The sequence below is a fragment of the Echinops telfairi genome, unplaced genomic scaffold (genome assembly GCF_000313985.2).
Source record: "Echinops telfairi isolate 266 unplaced genomic scaffold, ASM31398v2 ScPeMD7_655;HRSCAF=1070, whole genome shotgun sequence".
Taxonomy (NCBI): Eukaryota; Metazoa; Chordata; class Mammalia; order Afrosoricida; family Tenrecidae; genus Echinops; species Echinops telfairi.
The window spans coordinates 27,560,798-27,581,664 of NW_022104553.1; the positions used below are offsets into that span (position 1 = coordinate 27,560,798).

At 43.4% G+C, this 20,867-nt stretch overlaps 1 protein-coding gene across 3 annotated transcripts; it reads left to right on the top strand.

Annotated features, from left to right (window-relative positions):
* Positions 1-488: 488 nt before the first annotated feature.
* Positions 489-19,578, top strand: ZNF112 (zinc finger protein 112). Of its 3 annotated transcripts, XM_045292510.1 has the most exons (7): positions 489-697; positions 1,233-1,322; positions 4,773-4,835; positions 12,905-12,953; positions 14,477-14,603; positions 15,265-15,360; positions 16,995-19,578. In XM_045292510.1, the coding sequence occupies exons 4-7, from the start codon at positions 12,939-12,941 to the stop codon at positions 19,478-19,480; spliced, it is 2,724 nt and encodes a 907-aa protein (XP_045148445.1). In that variant the 5' UTR covers positions 489-697; positions 1,233-1,322; positions 4,773-4,835; positions 12,905-12,938; the 3' UTR covers positions 19,481-19,578. The 3 variants fall into 3 exon arrangements, with proteins under 3 accessions (XP_045148445.1, XP_045148446.1, XP_045148447.1); XM_045292511.1 differs by lacking the exon at positions 1,233-1,322; XM_045292512.1 differs by lacking the exons at positions 489-697; positions 1,233-1,322; positions 4,773-4,835 and having other exon boundaries at positions 12,875-12,953.
* The last annotated feature ends 1,289 nt before the right edge of the window (positions 19,579-20,867 follow it).

A 20,867-nucleotide genomic window follows, 5' to 3' on the forward strand; every position in this document is an offset into this window, starting at 1 on the left:
CTCCATGAAAGACGCCTTTAACGTTCGGCTTTTCTGGGGAATCCTCAGAGACCAGTGCTTTTACAAACCTTTTGCCCCTAAAGGACAGGGGAGCTTTGGAATTCCAGTTCGCCCCCGATTTTCCCGGGACTTCTGGGAAATGTAGTCCGAGAGCTCAGCGCCGTGGGAGCCTGTCAGCGCCCGGAGCGCGAGGCCGCGGCCGGCTCCCACCGGGAATGCTGGGAAACGTAGTTCTAGGCGGCCTGGCGAGCCCGAGTCACTTCCGCTTCCGGGACACGAGCCCGCGGCCTGCGTTCCTCTGAGAAAGGTGAGCCCTCCCCTTTCTGTCGGAAAGGTGAGCCCTCCCCCGCCCGAGTCCCTCATCCCGGGAGCACGTCACTGAGGGCCAGCGGCCCCGGGCTCTGGGAGGACAGTCCTTGGTCACCGCCAAGGGGGGGTTGTGCTCGCTTTGAATGAGTCTCTCCCGTGGGGGGCGGTTCGCGCATCCTCGGGTGCGGCTCCGACGGCGCTGGGATGGGGGTCCCGGCATCAGCGCGGTCCCAAGCCTTTCTCCCGGGATCACCTGCTGGCCCTGCTGCTTCCCGGCGGGTCCTCTTGGGCGGCGAGCATCCTCATCCCGCGGGCTGCGTTTCCTCCGCTGGATGATGGGGGTCAGCATCCTGCTCAGTGGTCGTGCGAGTTTGCTGAGACCGGACAGGTGAAATGCTTGGTCCACTGGCCCCGACCCCTCTCTGATCCCGCTAGGAAACGAGGTGGTCCCTGGAGTCCTGGTGGCGTCGGATTGGTTTCTTAAAAATTAATCACCTAAACAAAAAAAAAAGTAATTACCTTTTTTTTTTAAATGGGGCATTCTCTGCTGTGGTTTGGGGTGCCCACTGCTATTTTTCCAGGACAGCCCCTCATTTCTCTTGTGACGTCTTAAAAAGCCTGTGACCCCCAAGACTCCTGGCAGCAGAGACGGAAGTAAAATTTGGCCTCTGTGGTTCCAGGCCATGGTGGTGTGGGGGGTTAGACATTCGGCTACTCACCCACCAGTCGTTCAAAGCCACCACTCCCTCCAGTAGGAAAAGATGCTGCTGCTGGTCCTGTCAAGATTTTTACAGCTTAAAAAATAGATTTTTAACAGCTTCACAAACTCACAGGAACAGGTGTATGCCCCTCTAGCCTATGGGAGCACCGTGCATCTGAATGAAGTTGGTAACAGCGATTTTTCTTTTTTTCCTTCTTTAAAGTGCTACCATCCTGGTAGCTCTGTGGGTGATTGCTTTGAGCTGCAGACCACGAAGTGTGTGGTTCAAACCCACCAGCCGAAGAAAGATGAGGTCATTTGCCCCCGAAAGAGCCCAGCCTCAGAAACCCACTGGAGCAGTTCTACACCATCTTACCAGGTCACGATGAGTCAAATCCACTCGATGGCAGTGGGATATTTTTCTTCTTTTTCCCTGCTCTTTTTTCAATTGGGGAATATTTTTCCTTCACTCACTAGCTAACTCTTCTGCCTCAGATAGCTTTTCAAATAAATGTTGGGGCTGTGTGGAGACCTTGGGCGTGATCAATAACAATAGTATAGTACTAAAGACCATCTGAAGGGTTTTAGGAGAATTAACATATATAATCCTTAAGAACGGGAGTCTATAAGTACTTTCTTTTTGTTGTTGTTTTTGTGTGTTTGTTTTTTAATCATTTTATTGGGGGCTCATACAATTCTTATAAACCCATACATACATCAATTTTATAAAGCACATTTGTACATTCGTTACCCTCATCATTCTCAAAACATTGATCTCCACATAAACCCCTGGCATCAGCTCCTCATTTTCCCCCTCCCTCACCGCTCCCTACTCCCTTATGAACCCTTGATAGTTTATAAGTTATTATTTTGTCATATCTTACACTGTCCAATGTCTCCCTTCACCCACTTTTCTGTTGTTCACCCCGCAGGGAGGAGGTTATATGTAAATCCTTATAACCGGTTCCCTCTTTCTACTCCACCCTTCCTGCACCCTCCCAGTATCGCCACTCTCACCACTGGTCCTGAAGGGATCATCTGTCCTGGATTCCCTGTGTTTCCAGTTCCTATCTATACCAGTATACACCCTCTGGTCTAGCCAGATTTGTAAGGTAGAATTCGGATCATGATAGTGGCAGGGAGGAAGCATTTAGGAACTAGAGGAAAGTTGTATGTTTCATCTTTGCTACACTGCACCCTGTAAGTACTTTGTTATTTCCATTTTAAAGGTGAGGAAAGAGAAGTAGAGACTGAGATCATATTTGAATTTAATAGTAAGCATAGGATTTACCTTCTTCTTAGGATTGTACTGTACTCATCGTTAATGCCATCAAGTCAGTGCTGACTCACAGCGCCCCCTGTGGGTTTCCAAGACTGTAACTTTATGGGAGTAGAAAAACCAGTCTTTCTCCCATGGAGCAGCTGGTGGTTCTGAACTGCCAACCGTGCAGATTGAGCACAACACATAACCACTCCACCACCAGGGCACCTATGATGGGTACTACAGAACCTTATAAACTAGTGAAATGTTATAGGGATAGCCTAAAAAACCCACTTCATCCCTTGTCAACATTTGACATCTTCTATCAATTACCCTCTATTTTGCCTTCAGTATTTTAAAGCCAATCTCCAATGTATATAAATCAGTAAGCAGGTGTCCTCAAACTACAGCCCGTGGGCCACATGCGGCCTGCCGAGGACATTTATCCGGCTGCCGGGTGTTTTTGCCCCATTAGTTTTTTTACTTCAAAATAAGATATGTGTAGTGTGCATAGGAATTTGTTCATACCTTGTTGTTTTTTTAACTATAGTCCGGCCCTCCAACGGGTCTGAGGGACAGTGAGCTGACCCCCTGTTTAAAAAGTTTGAGGACCCCTGCTATAGAGCAACAGGAGTTGTGAGGAGAGTTGTTGTGAGCCAGAACTGACTTGATGGCACCCAACAACAACATGGTATACCAACGGATTGTCATCCTTTGTTGACATCAAAGACCAAGAAAAGATGTTAACGACTACTCTCCGGTTTTCATTCTTTGCAGCTTGGAGGAGGGACTTGGGAAAGCTAAGGGATATAGGAATTGCAGTTAGGCTAGGGGAGGTGATGTGTTGGAATCAGGGCATGCACAGCATTTGATTTGCTCATCTGGTAGTGCTTTGTTTCTTACTGTATCTTCCTATTTCATGCTGTTTTCCCCTATATTCCCAGCAGGCAGTACAAGGTTGGTAGAAGAGTCATTACTGTTAGCCACCTAAGAAGTAACTAGCATTAAGGGGCTTCAGTGCAGAATTCTTAACATTGGAATTTTGTGGCAAAACGGAATAGCAATAACCTATGGAGATGTGCCTTAATATTGGTAGGCTGTAGAATCTGCCAAGGAGTCATGGTAGCACACTGGTTAAGTGCTTGACTGCCAACTGAAAGGCTGGTGATTAAACTCACTCGGGCTACCTTTATTATTTCTTTCATGTCTGCATATTCTGTAGTCGATGTACATATTTTCATTTCTAATATTGGTCATTTCTGCCACCTCTCATTCTTTACAGCTAGAGCGTCATCACTGTTTTTGATTCATGGGTTGATTTTATCGATTATATTTCTACTTCATTGGTTCCTACTTTTAACTTTTTTCTCTTCCTTTTACTTGATGTAAGTTCATTTAACTATTCTGGTTTCTTAAAAGGTGGACCTATAGGCTCCTTTGGAAAGAATGGATCAAGTCCTAAAAGGATAAACTCATAGCAACCCACCCCCAGACACATCATAATTAAGCTGCTGAACACTAAAGGGATGTGGGAGCCAGAGAAAATCGATGCTCAGTGAAACCTACATTGGTAGAATGTATTCATTTTGGTGTGCAGTTCTCAGTTTTGACAAATTCATTGCCAGGGTAACCACCACAATCAAGATACAAAATAGGTCCATCACTCCCCCTCTTCCGTACCCCCAATTAGTCTCATGTTATCCTTTTATAGTCAAACTTTCTTCTCCCTCGTTAACCCCAGGAAATCCTTTTTTCATAATGTCATGAATGAAATTGATGTAGAATGCAGCATCTTGAGTCTACTTTTAAAATTTGACAAAGTCCACCTATTTATGTATTTCATTTATTTTTTTATGCATTGTGCTCTTGCTGTTAAGATTTTCTGCCCCCCGCCCTTAAAATCTTAGCATTTTAGGTTTTATATTTAGATCTGTGATCCATTCATTACCTTATTACTCTTTCAGTATCTGCTGAGTCTGTAGTCATGTCCCCTCTTTAATTCCTGATTTTAGTAAATTTTTGTATTTCCCTGTTTGTCAGCCTGGCCAAAATTTTACCAGTTTTATTGATACTTTTTAAAGAGCCCACTCTTTGTTTCATTTTGTCCAGGGGTCAGCAAGCTTATTGTAAAAACAAAATCCACACTCACTGCCATTGAGTCAGTGCTGACTCAGCAACCTGATAAGACAGGGTAGAGCTGCCGTTGGGGATTTTGGAGAGTGTAACTGTTTATGGGAGTGGAAACCCCCATCTATCTCCTGAGGAGCAACTGCTGGTTTTGAACTGCTGACCTGGCCGATCGCAGTCCAACCATAACCACACCACCACCAGGGATCCACATTCTGTAAAAAGCTAGACTGTAAATCCCTTTTAGCTTTACCAGACAAAGGGGGGGGGGGGGAGTATTGTTTAGGCACTTAAATATATAAAGAAAATAAATGCTCACACATCTTTATTGAAAAAATGTAAATGTAAGGATTATCTTTTTTTTTTTTAATACAGGTGTACTAAAAGAAGAATGGAATTCTTTTTGTGTGATAATATTTTGCTTAATTGAAGATCAAGGTTAGTATTCCCTATCAAAAACTGCCTGTAAGTGTTCATTTGATCTGGAATGAGATTTTATATATTTTATCTCTGGGAATGTCTTTTTATACAAATAAGTGCTATAAAAATGTGATTTTTGACAGCAGATTAATGACCGAAGGTGTGGTACCCAGATCATACCTCCACAAAGATGCCCATCTCTTAATCCCCAGGACCTGTAAATGTGTTATTTTACATGGTACCAGAGATTTGCAGAGGTGATTAAGTGAGGGATTGTCCGGATTTATCTGGGTGGATCTGATTAGAACACATATATGGTCCAGATTTACATGCAAATAGAGATCTCATTAGCTTTAGCTTTTAGCGACATTGGAAATATAGAAAGTAGTGTGTCATTATTTGGGATTCAGACAATGCTAGTTGCTGGAATGATTTGTTGTTGTGGTTGTGGTTGGAGTGATTTTACTGCAGCATGCATAAGTTTCACAAATAAGCCTTAACTATTAGGCTGAATGCACTAAGAAACACCAAGTCTGCAGCAAAAAACGAATTCCCAAAGCTACCCAGTGTTCCGGATTAGTGACTGAGGACAATTCTTCCCACTCAGGAACAGCTCACTTTCAGCCCCACACTTAAGAAGAAAATCACAACGAGCTTTTCCTGTGCTGAGCCTTTGAGCGTGGGGGAGGCCCTGGGCTGCTAACCGCAAGTTGGCAGTTCAAACCTACCAGCTGAGTGAATTCCAGAGGGGGTCACATGTTGGGCTGCTACAGCTGCTCTGTGAAAGAAAGGCGGGGATTTCTGCTCCCGTAGAGATTTGCACTAAAGAGACCCAGAGGGGCAACTATACGCTGTCCTGTAGTGTTGCGATGAGTCTGAACATACTTGATGGCAGTGACCTTTTTTTAAAAAAGAGACTCCACTTATGATTGTAGTGAAGTAATGCTTGGTTTCCCCCACATTGAAAATGTGTTTGCCTGTATTATTCCACACACGCAGTTCCGTTAATCGTACCGTGCTTAGCAACAGGACAAAGAAATGAGAGTGCTACCTATAGTCTCGGTCACAGCTACTGAGCTCGGCGGTTGCACTGGGAAACTGCAACCCGTAGCAGCCCATAAACCACTGAATGTGCTGCGTTCCAGCCAAGCTGTCTGGACACTGACGTTTGGATAGGATTTTTACATGTCATATTCTTTTCACCGCTGAAAAATATTTTTTAAATGACCGGCTACAAAAACAAACGGGCTGGATTTAGACCCTGAGTCCTAGTTGGCTGAACCCTGATCCTGTCTCATGTTTCTGTGTTTCCCAGTTCACTGGCTCCTGGCCCATGTTGACTTTCAGTGTCATTGATTTCTGGCTTGTGTATTGGGTACTTTGTTTGCTTGTCTGGTTTCGGTTTGATTTGCCATTTTGTAGTTCTGACGCTGGCGACTTGAGCAACTGATTTAAGACCTCTCTTCTAATACATATCTTATTGCTATCCACTTTTAAATAAAATGGAGTCTGCCTGCAGCACACACATTTTGACAGTGCAGCTTCATTTTGATTTGATTAAACATGCCCTGGCATGTCTTTTGTGACATTCGACTCAAGCCGTTGCTCGAAGTATGTAGTTTAATTTCTGATTGTCTGGAGATTGTCCAGGTATCATCTGGTTATTGATGTCTTGTTTAATTTATTATGATCAGGGAATATACTTTGCTTGACTTCTGTTCTTAAAAAGCTTTTAAGGCTCGTCGGATGGAAGATGCAGTATGTGAAGTAAAGAATGGCCCCAATGGCAGATGGAAGCGGGAAAAGAATCAATGAACTTGGAAGCGGATGGATATAAATCATGCGTTCTGAGCGGCAGAGTGAAGAAAGCATTGGACAAATGAGCCTGAGAGACCTCCAGGACAATCTGAAGAAATCATATAGTCTTTTTTCATTTTCATTTTATTTATTTATTTATTTTGAAGTCACATAGTCTTGTTATTGGTGTCTCAGGAGGAGAGGAGAGGAAAATGTGTATGGAAGAAATGGCTGAAAACTCCGAAATTTGATGGGACTCACTTCATAGATTCCAAAAGCTCAATGAATACCAAATACAGCCTACTCAGAGAAAATCACTCCTGGGTCATCATCATCAAGCCTCTGAAAATCAACAATAAAGAAAAGTTCTTTAATGCAGCAAGAAAGCATCCTGCTCTCTGCAGATTTCTCGTGGGACATACTGGACACTAGAAAACATCAGAACAACACCTTTAAGAAATGGGTCGATCTCAAATTCTTTATCCAGTGAAAGTTTCCTTCAGAAATGAAGGCGTGTGTGTGTGTGTGTGTGTGTGTGTGTGTGTGTGTGTTGTGCTACCGATGCTTAAAGAAGTGCTAAAGGAAGAACTTTAAGCTGAAGGGAAATGGTACCAGATGGAAATGAGGAGCTTCAGAATGACAAAAGAACAATGGAAGTAACACATTTTTCAGTAAATGTACACTACTTCTCTTAATACGTGACTGTTGAAAGGGACGTTATAATTTGTTTACTGGAATTTTCATTTTAGGTAGAGAAATGCATGTAAAAGCTATCACATCAAATCAAGGTAGTTATTTGGTGTAAAGCTTCTACATTTTAGTGTGAATGTAGGCTGACTGTAAATAACTAGGTTGGCTGTAAAAGATTAGCTCCATATATATAGTCTCTAGAGCCACAGTTCTCAACCTGTGGGTCACAACCCCTTTGGAGGTCGAATGACCCTTTCACAGGGGTCGCCCGATTTATAACAGTAGCAAAATGACAGTGATGAAGTGGCAACAAAAATAATTTTATGGTTGGGGGGGTCACCACAACATGAGGAATTGTATTAAAGGATCATGGCATTAGGAAGGTTGAGGACCCCTGAGCTAGAGCAATTTCTTAAAATAAAAAAAAAGTACTTAGAGATATAGCCAAAAGCTGAAGAATTATTCAAATAAGAAAGAAGAAAAGAGTTGATCAGAGGAACAAAAACAGAAGGGTTAAACAGAAAATAGTAGTAATAATGAAACAGTAGACCTATTTCCAGCTAAATGAATTATTACATTGACTGCGACTGGCCTGAGTACATCAATTAAAAGACATTGTAAATTTGAATTTTAAAAAGGAAGAACTTGGGGTGAGGTCCAGGTAGTGTGGCAGGGCCCAGACCAAATCCAACAATACATATGGTAGCCAACTAACTCTTCCTTCTCGCCCCCACCCCAGGATGATCCCCTTGCTGCTCACACCCTGCACCCTCCTCCCCGTCCCATCCCCTCCAAGCATTGCCAAGCTGCCCCCGGATGGCCTGGGTCTGCAGCAACCACCCGGAGCTGTCTCTGCCTGTACATGGTGCACTGCATCCACACCCGCTCAGACCGGATGCCGTGCCAATGAGTTGTCCAAGGAAAATGAAACCAGTGTTTCTCCTCATTGGGAATTCGACAGAGCGGGCCTGGATGCTGTTACAAACTCGGATGCGCACATCAGGTGCACCTGCCATCAGAATGACCATACTTTCTGTTTGAGAAGCAAAATAAAAAGGTCGCCTGTTCTCAAAAAAGAAAAACAAAGCAAGAATTAAGTGTGTGTTGGGTAAGAACACTCACGTTAGATATGAGGCCTACTCCCTGCCATTGAGTTGATTCTAACTCCTGGTGGCCTGGTGTGTGGCAGAGGAGAACTGTGCTTCCGAGGGTTTGCAATGGCTGCATTTGCGGGTGTTGATTGCTAGGTCTTTCTTTCCAGGCACTTCTGAATGAACTTGAATTTGCACCCTTTTGGTTAGTAGGCAGGCATTAGTCAAAGACTCCAGAGATTTGCTAAAAGTAAAAGGATAGAAAGAGATATAGCAAGCCAATAGCCCTTTATAATAATAGCAGACAAAGCAGGGGCAAAGAGAGAGCCTATGCCATGCCGAAGTTTACCAAGGAGACACAAAAATCCTAAAAGTGTTCACAAAACAGCCCAACTTCAAAACACATGAAGAAAAGCTGATAGAACTGAAAGAAGAAATAGAAAAGGCCCGAATTAGATGTGGGGATTGCAGCACCTTCCTTAGAAAGCAACAGGATAGACCAGAGATCAGTATGTATTGCAAAAACCTGAAGAATACTATTACCAACGACCTCACTGGCCTTTCTAAAACTCTCCATGGAGAAGCAGATGAACACGCTTTCCATTTTGATCAATTTTGTTGACCTGATGCTTCCACTCCTTGTTTCTTCTTTGTTTCTAATCAATCGCTTCCACTCAGCAGCAGGTTTCCATTATAGGGACTGGTGTTATGTTGTGTTGTGATGTGATGTGATGTGGACCGTCTCAATGTTCTCATTGCCAGGCTTACTGATCGGCAGACATTATTGCATATCTCTTTATGGTTTATGGTTTCTAAGAGTCAGCAGAAGATTAGAATCAAATGTCAGGAGAAATGTTGTTAGGTTGTTGTTAAGCGATGTTGACTTGGTTCTGACGCAGAGCGACCTTATGTACAAGCCAGGGCTGTGGGCCATCATGACAATGTTTGCTGTTTGGACCCATTGTTGCAGCCGCTGTGTCAGTGCATACAGTTGAGCGCCATCCTCTTTGTCATTGACCTTCTGCTTTACAAAGCATGATGTCTGTCCTTCCCCCAGGACTGGTCCTTCCTGATCACATGTCCAGAGTGCACGAGATAAAGTCTTGCTGCCCGTGCTTCTGGCCGTATGTTTTCCAAGACAGCTCTGTGCATTTTTCTGACAGTCCATGATACAGTTAAAATTGTTCACCAACACCACCATTCATAGGCATCGCTTCTTCTTCCATCTTTCTTGTGCACCGTCCATCTTTCACATGCATAGGAGGTGATTGAAAATACCATGGCTTGAGTCAGGCCCACCTTAGTCCTCAAAGGGTCTTCTTTGCTTCTTAACCCTTTAGAGGGGTCTTTTACAGGAGATCCACCTATAATACAACACATTCTCTCTTTTCTCTCAATCTCAGTATCTCAAATCTGTTTTTAGTGAGATGCTAAAGCCACCGGTTTTTCCAGATGTCCAAAGGGTGATGTACAGCTGTGACTACTTGTTCACAAATAAATTCACCTGGGAACAAAGCACAGCTCATGTGTGGCTTCTGTATTTCTTTCATGATGACAGTAATGAGGATGATACAATGGCTAGCACGTATTGGGTATTTTGATGATCCTAATCGTGTAGCCTTCTGGGGATTCATTTTATTCCTTAAGAAATGGAATGGTGTAGTGGTTAATTTCATGGGTTGCAGATGACCTCTATTCGTGGAATAATCTGTGGCTTTCATCTCTTGCTGATCATTGTAGCCATCTGGGCGGCATTCCCAAATCCTCGCCCTCCACAGTGCCTCATGTATAGCTTCTGGACAGAGAGCAGGGCCCTTGGCATTCTTTTCTTTCTTTTTTTTATTATTATTTTCCCCCCCTTGGCATTCTTTTCTAAGATGCCCCAGCTGCCCCACTGAGGTCAGGTTGAGTTAAGGACACAGGCTCTGGGCTACAAATTCTGTCTAGTCTGCTAACTAAATGGATCATCCTGAGCAAGAGACGTACACATCTCCATTACTCAATGTCCACACATGTCAGACGGAGTTACGGATTGTCCCGAGTCTCGGGTTGTTGGAAGGGTTGAAGGAAGCCATACCCCTTCCGCTCATGCTTGGGCCCTTGCTCGCTCACCACTTTTTTGCCAGGGGGCCCGCTGACCCTCATGCTGCTTCAGCGTTTGGAGGGTTTCCCTCTTTCAGAGACGGAGGCCGGCTCCCATTTTCTCCATTGAGCCCATCTGAAGTGCTCCCTCATCCAGTCTACATTTGGGGTCCCCCCCCCCATGGTCCCCACAAAGGAGACTCTACTCCAGCATGTGTAACATGACGACTGATGTTCTCATAGATTTCCCACACAAGGGGTGAACAATTCGAGCTCTGGGAACTATATTCCTATTTAGAAGGTGATCCATAAATATTAGGCCGATGACAGAAAGCTCAGTTTTTCACGGCTAATTATGCAGCCAAAGTTATTACTCATGGGGCTTGTTGAGAAAACCAGGCATACACTTTGTGGCTCTTACAGTAGCCCTAGCCCACGTGAGCAGGGATGTGGAAGGCTGTCAGGGTCCCACCAGAATAATAGAAGGTCTCTCTTTAAGATGGTGCTAAAAGGCTCTGTCTTACACACGGCCCATGTTTTACCCTTATTTGAGTTCTTGCTCCTGCATGGATGACCTTGAACTTGCTTGAGAACAAGGTAATTAACCACTTGGAAGAGCTCAAGAAAGTGAGCTCCTGGTCTCCCAATCATCCAAGGCACAGGTTCCCAAACTTATTTGGCCCACCGCTCCTTTTCAGAACAAATAAAATAACTCAGCACCCACCTGGCAATTAAAAACTTTTGTGCAGTTGCCCATAATCCAAGATAAAGGGTAGGTATCTGCTTTTGCAGCCCTCTGGATCATTCCAGCATCCCTCAGGAGGCAGTAGTGCCCATTTGGGAAACAGTGGTAGAAAGAGTCAAGCAGTTGGCCAACACTACATAGATGAGCAACATAATCTCCTAGCCAAGCCCTGTGTGGCATTGTTGAGACAGATCACATTCTCTACCTGAGAAATACAGCCACTCACCATTTTCGTTGGTCTTTTGTTGGCATGTGCCATTGAGCCTCTCTGGCTTCAGGAAGACTATTCACCAGTCATTAACCTTTTTAGAAGAAAGGTTGCAACGTCTAAAGAAATCATATTACCAGGGCAACAGCTTGTTATATAAAGAAGTCAGAGCCATGGACATTCTAGGAGTCCCAGGTGACTCTCCAGGGACAACAATACTCTCTGTTGTCCAGAATTCTTCACAACACTTATTTTTAAGAACTGTCTCATTATGCAACACAGGTCACTGTGAATTGGAATTGACTTGATAGCAGTGAGATTTTTGGTCTCTGCAGTGGTAAGGAAATAGAGAACCCTGGTATAGTTGTAACCGCTTTCCATTCCTAGCACCTATGATACTAACAACAAGCAGTATGATTATAGTACTAGACGATTCTGATTTTGTAAATTCCTGAACTGAAATACAGAGGCTAAATACAAGGTCACTCAGCCACCTTCGCAGTGCTAGGGTTTTAACATAGGCATTCTGTCGTGAGTCTAAGCCGTTACATCTACATTCTAAGTCCTCCCAGGACCATAATTAGTATCTTGGGAGCTTCAAGGGGCATGGGAGCTACTGGGCACATCAGGCTGGGTTGTCTGACACAACTAGAGTTGTGTCAACTTGGCTTTGTCAGGATTCTCAGGGTTGACAGTTAAAGTCTAGTAATGCCCCCTGATGTTACCTAACACAGTGTAATGAACTGCAAGTAGGATCTGCTGTGAGCAGCCAATCAGTTATAAGATTAGGGTGGAATGCAATTCCCTTGAGGACGTCACAGCCCTGATGATATTTTCTCGGGAGTATGGCCGACTTCCTATAGAGTAGATGCTGTGGCGGGGAAGCTAGGTCACTTCATGCTGGATCTGGTGCCTGCATCTGGCTCATCCACCTCCAGTCCTTTGGACTTGAAGCAAAGGCTTACCAGGTTGCCTGCCAAGCTCGGGCACCATCAGCAGCCTGCGGTCTGACACGCTGACCTTGGACTCATTGGACTTGGCAGCCACAGCCTGACCTGCTGACCTTGGAGTCATCTGCCTCTGCTGTGACTTTCCTACTTTGTCTGCCTGCTTCCTGGTCCATCAGCTCCCACAGCTTTGCAAGAAGCCTCTAGCTTAACATTGGACACATGCACCTGAACTCCACTGGACTTTCTCACTCCTATAATTGTGGGGGGGCAGTTTCTTGCTGTAGATGTCGCTTTCGGTCTAGCTTCCTCTGTGTGTGTGTGTGTGTGTGTGTGTGTGTGTCAGTGGTTCTGCTTCTCCAGAGACCCCAACCTAACCCGGAGCTGGAGTGCAGGCGGCACTTGGCTCCAGGTGTGGCTGTGGGGGGGGGGGGGGGGCACGACGACATCTCCGGCTCCTAGTTCGCACACACTTGGCTGCCTTTCTCTCGTGGCTTCTCTCTCATCACCTTACTCTGCCTTCTCAGGTCTCAGCCTTTCCCTCCGAAAAGGAGCAGAAAAATGACCAAGTTACAGGTGAGTTGGGCTTTTATTTCTGTCATTCAGTGTGTCGTCCTATTTCTCAGCAAGTGAGCCCATCTTTTCCTTGCCTATGGGAAAAACTGAGTCCCATTTATGTGCCTGTTTTCTGCTTTTTAATAATGAGCTTCTGAGTATTTTTATTCAAGTCATAATGTAACAGAAGGAGCCCCGGTAGAGCAGTAGTTCAGAGCTCCGCTGCAAACCCACCAGCATCTCTGTAGAAGAAGCACGTGGCAATCTGCTTCTGTAAATGCTAGGGGCAGTTCTCCTCTGCCATATGGGGTCGTTAGGGTCAGTGGACTGGGTGGCAACCAATGGACTTAATGCCAAAAAAATAAATAAAAATAAAAAACGAGAAAGGCCTGTGTATTACTATCCCACATCCTTATCACCTGTTTCCCCAATGTCCATGTCTCTGTCTGTTTATATTATGCATAAGATTAAAAGACAGGGATGGAGGTGAGGCAGAAAGATGAAAAGTCTCAGAAACCCAAGGGGACAGTTCTGCTCTGTCCTATAAGGTCAGAATTGACTTGATAGCAGTGAAGGGTGTGTGTGTGTGTGTCTGTCTGTGTGTGTTTTGTGTTCAAATAAGAGATTGCATTGATAACAGCAGCTCACAGATTCTATAGGAAATTTAGAAGACAGTGAGTTGATGTGAGCGGGGAAAGCAAATCGGAAAGGGGTGGGTGGGTAAGACTGGCTGCACAACTCACAGAATGTCCTCACGTTCGCCAAGTTGTGCATGTAGAAGTTCGATTGGTTGATATGCTTAACAATAGCAAAATTCAAAAATGGAAAAATAGATGTAATATGGAACCTTTGTCACTTAATCTTATACTTAATTGCCATCTCAATATTATTTCAATGAATTCTTGTACTTTTTTAAGGCGTCCTGATCACACAAGGGTTCAATGCTCAGTTGCTAACAGAGATTGACAATTGTAACCCATGAGTAACTCAGGGGAGAAAGAGTTTCCAATCTGTTGCCATAAGGACTTATAGCCTCTGAAACCCTATGGAGCAGCTCTACTCTGTCCTGTAAGATCATTAGGAATCAGAATTGACTTGCTGGTAGTGGGTTAATATTATCTGAGTGAATTATTCTATCTATCTATCTACACATATATTTCCTGTTCATGGACTTTAAAGTTCTTGAGGTTTCTTGCCATTTTTTTGCATCCTCAGGAATTTAAAAGCCTGTGGACAGAAAATAGTGACACAAACAAACAAAACCCCCCAAACCAAACTCACTGCCATCGAGTCGATTCCAACTCATTGTGACCATATTGGGCGGAGCAGAACTGACCCTGTGGGTTTTCAAGGCTGTAACCCTTAAAGGGAGTAGAAAGCCTTGTCTTTCTCTTAAACAAAAGTAAAAGGTCAATAATTCACAGGGAGTGTTTGTTTTTTGCTTTTGTGTTTATTTTAATCCACAGCGGCTTCCCAGACATACACTAACGCAGTGTCGTGTTCATTCTCGTAACGAAGGAGGTCATGTGTGTTTGGCATTGCAGGAAGCAGTGACATTCATGGACGTGGCTGTGGTCTTCACCGAGGAGGAGATGGGGCTGCTGGACTCCACCCAGAGGACGCTATACAGAGACGTGATGCTGGAGAACTTCCGCAACCTGCTTTCTGTGGGTGAGGACAGGCGTTCTCTGTAACTCAATGGGAACCTCTGGGGGCCCAGGGTGGGGGTGTGTGTTTGTGTGCTCACTTGTTTGAAGCTCCAAACCCACTGCTGTCAACAAATATTTGCCATTTCAGCATGTTCAAGTTTAGACATTTGGAAATAGGTTATTCAACAGCTCAAAAAAAAAGTAAGGGACCATCAAGTAAAACTCAGAGGCAAGTCAAATGAAGTCAGTTGCATTTGCAATTAATATTATAAGCACTGTGAAAAAAAATAGCAGCTAAAGAACACTATACATAACTGTATACCCATAGGCTGGGGTACAATGGGAAGGGAAACAGGAAAATGTACTTCAGTCAGAAATACTTGTTAATTTATTGGAGTTGTATGGAAGAAGTAATTCTGAAACGGTTTTAGATGAACTACAGGTATCAAGGTAATTCAGTGGAGAAGGTATCATTTTTCAACAGATAGCGCTGGAAAACTTTGGCCATGTTGACCAAGTGCATAATATAAAATTATGAAACTCTGGAAAGGAAACATAAGAAGTCTTCATAGCCTTGGTTTAGGCCAACAGCATCAAAAACATGACTGAGAAAAAAGGGAAAACTTGAATAATGAGCTTCATCCCAATTAAAACCATCTGCTCACCTGCCTGCCTTTTTACAGGGCACCAACCCTTCAAACCAGACCTGATATCCTGGCTGGAGAGAGAGGAAAAGCTGCTGAATGTGGAGACAGAGGCGCAAAGAAATGGGCGTTCAGGTGAGTACCGTGCCTCAGTAGCACAGTAGCCCAAGAGCCCATCTCACATGCCGTCAGACATGTCCCTTCTCCATCTAAAACTCCCCAGTGGTTTTCTATTTCATGCCAAGTCTAATTGAAAATACCTAAAGGGCCAGTTAGACCCTAAGGTGCCTGTTCCTCAACTCTATTCCTATTTTTGTTCATTCTCTCCAGCTGCACTACCCCCTGGTTGGGCCCACCACGACTGTCACTTCTGCTTCTGCTTCACGTTCCTTGATGCGCCCTTCTTTTTGCCTCAGATCAGTGAATTGGTTAATAGATAGCTAGGTGGACTACTTGGTTATTCGTGAGATAGTTAATGGTTGCAGAATAAACCAATGTCTTTGGTGAATACTCAAGTTGTTGTACGTGATGAATGTGTATCCGAATCCTTGGATATTCATATATTGGTAGTCATTATTCCTAAAAGATAAGAAGAGCTAGCCACCAAAATTAAAGTTTCAAAAATGACTGCAATTTCCTAGGCAGTGTTATAGGTAGTGAAGACTGTGATGAGCACAAAGTGCTTGTCCTTATGGATGTCACTGTCCAGTGTGGAAAGAAAGACAAATAGACAGAAGGAAGAGTTATGATGTTAGAGGATAACATTTATGTTTGAAAAACAAACCCCTTTCTGATGATTTGCCTCTGGATTCAAGAGACACTCGATAGATGTCATCACTGCAACTCTTTTTAAACATTTTTTTCTCACGGAGGATATTTCTCACCATGATGTGAAGGTCTATCTGCTTCTAATCTAAGCTCTCATAACCAGCTGAGACGCTATTTCTATCATAGCAACTATTCTGTTGCCTCAAATTCCCGAAGCGTTGAAGCCATTGGTCTGGCCACAGTCAGTGTCCCTTAAGTTGTTGTTCATGGCTGAAAAGTTGATTCAGAGACCACCAAGCGCCTTGAAACAGTACTGCACTGTCAGCCCTGTAAAAAAATGTTTTCATGGTTTTTTTTAGTTGAATAGCATCAGTTTCCCATTCGGAACTCTGTCATGGCCCTGGTAATTGTCAAATCACTTATGAAATGAGATTGAAAACTGATTAACAAGCAACGGTGGCTTAGGAGAGCTCATTATTTTCATGCAGGCGAATTGCTCATTATGTAGAAGCCCCGGAGTGCTTCCAGTATGTATTAAAGGCCTTTGTCTCCTTTCTTCAGCACAACAGTTAACATATAAAAACTTACCATGCCTCTGCAGCAGAGAGAAAAAGAAAAAGTTACGATCAGGTCAAAAAGCACTTATCCATAAACAACTATGTTCTTTCTAATTTGAAAAGTTTTTCTTGGGATCTCCAAGCAACCCATGATAAACCCATGTGTACCATTTTATTAGGCCTTTTGAACAGAAACCACCCTGTCCTGATGTCCAGAGTGGAGAGCAGAGCCCTCATTTTGAAGCATACAGATAGCCTGAATTCTGTAGATCCTACTTTTAATAACATGATATAGGCAAAGAAGGGGATTTTTCTCAGTGTCCTTAGAGGTTATACATGAATTTTCCTCTGGTTTATTCAAGTTTTGTATTCTGATCAAAAGTGTAAAATCTTGAGATAAAACGAGCAATTATCCACATTTCTGGGTTCTCTTTATTCCTACAGAATGCAAGAATCAGCATAAGACGGAGCCTATTCAAGAAGTGGGATTAAATTACTTTTGCTTCAGAGAAATCTCCCCCTGGAAGGCCTGGCAGCAGGATGCAAGCACACTAACCAGGTGTCAAGCTTCCCAAGGAAATATTTCAGAAGATAACTTTCCATCACAAAACCAAAGTGATTCCTGTTTCCAGGATTGGGCAGGAATACCAATTCAGATTTTAGCTGAGAACTACATATTGGCTCATAAAAGGAGTGATTCCAATTACACAGAAAACAAAGACTTTCCTTCTTGGAGAGGCCTGCATTCTTGGAAGAAAATGTATCTGACAGAGCTACACAATTACCAGCGTAGATGTCAGCAAAGTCCCATGAAAAGTCATTTCTATCAGTGTGACATCACTTGGAACCCTAATCACGATGACAATCTGGGAATACGCAAACCAGAAAAAAATTACAGCTGCCAGGATTGTAGAAAAGATATCATGAAGGTATCATTTCTTAATCAAAACTTACTTCCAATGGAACATAAGCCCTACTGGTATAATAAGTATAGGAAAGCCTTCGATGGTGACCCCAGCTCACCAGTTCATCAGCAGTTCCACTTAGAAGGGAAGCCTCCTATGTACAGCCAGTGTGGAAAGGACTTCAGTTTGAGCTCCGTTCTCAGTATTCATCCCAGAGGAGATGGCTGTGCTATGGAGCGTTCACACCTGCAGTCTCACCAGAGAAGGCAAACAGCCGAGAAACCTCACAAATGTGAGGATGGTGAGAAGTTCAGTCAGTATTCTCACAACACTGCTGAGCTGTCTCACAAAAGAGAGATGTCCAATAAATGCAGCATTGGTGAGAAAACCCTCAGACCCAGGACAGATCTTAATAGTATTTTGAGGGTCCATACTAGGGAAGAACTCCACGAATACGAGAATGGGTGTGCTTTTGATCAAAGCCCTTGTCTTCAGGCTCATCAGAAAATACACTCTGAAGAGAAACTCCGTGCGACTGCAGAGTGTGGGGAGAGCTTAGTTTGTTATTCAAATCTTACCGTTCACAGAGTTCGCATGGAAGAGAATCTCTGTAATTCTAAGGAAGTTGATGATGACGTCAGTCTAGCTTCACACTTTCAGGACCTTCAGATAGTCCACACTAAGGAACAACCGTACAAACATCATTCATACGGTAATGGTTTCAGGCCAATTCCCTTTCTTCAGGGCCCTCAGGAAATCCACATTGGAGAGAAACCATATAAGAAGTATGCAAATGGCTTCCATTGGAGTTCAAAACTTACAGAGCATCACAGAGTCGACACTGGAGAAAAGCCGTACAAATGCAATGCATGTGGCAAAGGCTTCAGTCATAAATCCATCCTTAAAGTTCATCAGAGAGTCCACACAGGGGAGAAACCTTATAAATGTGAAGAATGCAGTAGGGAATTCAGCCGGAGTGCATACCTTCAAGCTCATCAGAGAGTCCACACCGGAGAAAAGCCATACAAATGTGAGGAGTGTGGGAAGGGATTCAGCCGGAATTCCTACCTCCAAGGCCATCAGAAAGTCCACACGGGAGAAAAACCATATAAGTGTGAGGAATGTGGGAAAGGCTTCCGTCGGAGTTCACACCTTCAAGGCCACCAGAGAGTTCACACTGGAGAAAAACCATACAAATGTGAGGAGTGTGGGAAAGGCTTCAGTTGGAACTTCAATCTTCAGATTCATCAGAGGGTCCACACAGGAGAGAAACCTTATAAATGTGGAGAATGTGGAAAGGGTTTCAGTAAGGCCTCCACTCTTCTGGCCCATGAGAGAGTCCACACAGGAGAGAAGCCATACCAATGTGATGAGTGTGGGAAGAGCTTCAGTCAGAGATCATACCTTCAAAGTCATCAGAGAGTTCATACTGGAGAGAGACCGTATGTATGTGAGGTGTGTGGGAAAGGCTTCAGTCAGAAAGCATATCTTCAAGGCCATCAGAGAGTCCACACAAGAGTGAAACCATATACATGTGAGATGTGTGGCAAGGGCTTTAGTCAGAGTTCACGCCTTGAAGTCCATCACAGGGTGCACACGGGAGGGAAGCCATATAAATGCGAGGTATGTGCAAAGGGCTTCAGTGAGAGTTCACGCCTTCAAGCACATCAGAGGGTCCATGCAGAAGGAAGGCCCTATAAATGTGAACAATGTGGTAAGGGTTTCAGTGGGGGCTCAAGTCTTCAAGCCCATCACAGAGTCCACACTGGGGAGAAGCCATACAAATGTGAGGCATGTGGAAAGGAATTCAGCCAGAGATCCAACCTCCAAGCACATCGGAGAGTCCACACAGGAGAAAAACCATTTGAATGTGAAGCATGTGGTAAGGGTTTCCGTTGGAGCTCAGGTCTTCTGATTCATCAGAGAGTCCACAATGATAAATTCTGTAGAACTGAAGGGTGCAGTAAGGATTATCCTTTATCTGAGAATCCACAGCATAGAAATGAAGATTCTGTACAATTGTAGTTTGGGGGGTTTGTTTCTAAGTCTTCAAATGGGAGCTGAAATTTCCCAATCACTAGAAGTCTTAGTTACCAAAACAACAATAAAAAAACTAAATTTTCTACTTCATTAATCTTTATTTGAACAAAAATATAATGTTTCTACTCAAATTCATTAGTCACAATGGTTAGGAGATCATGCAGCAGAGACACCTAATGGTAAGTGTTCCATAGGAATTTGGTCAGGACTGAAATAGCAATTGTACAAGAACTAAGGTTTTCACAAAAATACGGTGATGAACATGCCTAAATCCATGTCACCAGAAAGTATATTCACAAGGGAAGCTATTTTCATTGCTAAGCCTATAAAACCGAGACATTACATAACTCATTGTGGATGCTCAGTACTTTTTTTTAAATGAGTAAAAGTTTGTACAACCATGTTTGAAATTTTTATTAAATTCATTTCCCCCAAAACACATTTTAAAATGTATTTGGAGGAAGGATCCTGCAAATAATTTAATATAATCACTTCAAATAACTATTTGGAATGTAGAACATCAAGCAACATTGCAATCTAAAATAACATGAATTTGCTTGTAACTATCAGGATTAGTTACCATTCTCTCTATCATCTTTAGAGATTTGCTTGATTTCTTAACCTTTTGTTTCTTCCTATACAATGAACCATCAGTTTAAATGTATCTCTCTGTGTGTGCTTTAAATGACAGCAAAAACCTGATCAACAGTGTTTTCTGGTTAACTTTTCAAAACCACATAGCATTTTACATGACTGGATTTTCACTTGTCATCCTGTGTTTTAAAGCAAAGTTTTACTATTTGTAAAATGTCAGAAATAGCTACAAACGACAAGTACTTTCTTAATACATGTCACAGGCATAATGCTCATTTGTAGCTTCCATATTGCCTTTAGAGTCTATTTTCATGAACAGGTGGGGAATTTTAGCAGGGCAGTGGAAGTAACACGTTGCCTAGCATAGTGCCTGAAAAGCAGAAATATAAATGACTGAAGTTCTAGGCCTTTGTGTCGAACAATTCATAATTTGATCCCTCCAACTGACTGAGCAGGATGATCAAGGCAGTACTTTCCTCTGGCTTCCGAGGTTCTAGTTCAAGTTGTAGAGCATCATCCAAAAATTCTGGGTAACTAATGGATTTCTTTGCTGTGAATCACTTCCAAAACAAGATAATGAAAATTCATTATCCGTGAGGATGTATTATCTTAATGACTTAAGATACTTTTAGTTGTAACAGGACACCTGACTCAAAGTTGCTTTAAAAAATTAGTTTAGTCCCCACCCCCAGCCAGTCCTGGGGCTTTGGGGCTCGGCTCAAGGGGAGTCCCTCTGGGACATGGGGTACAGTGAACAGTGTGACCCTTTGCTGGGCAT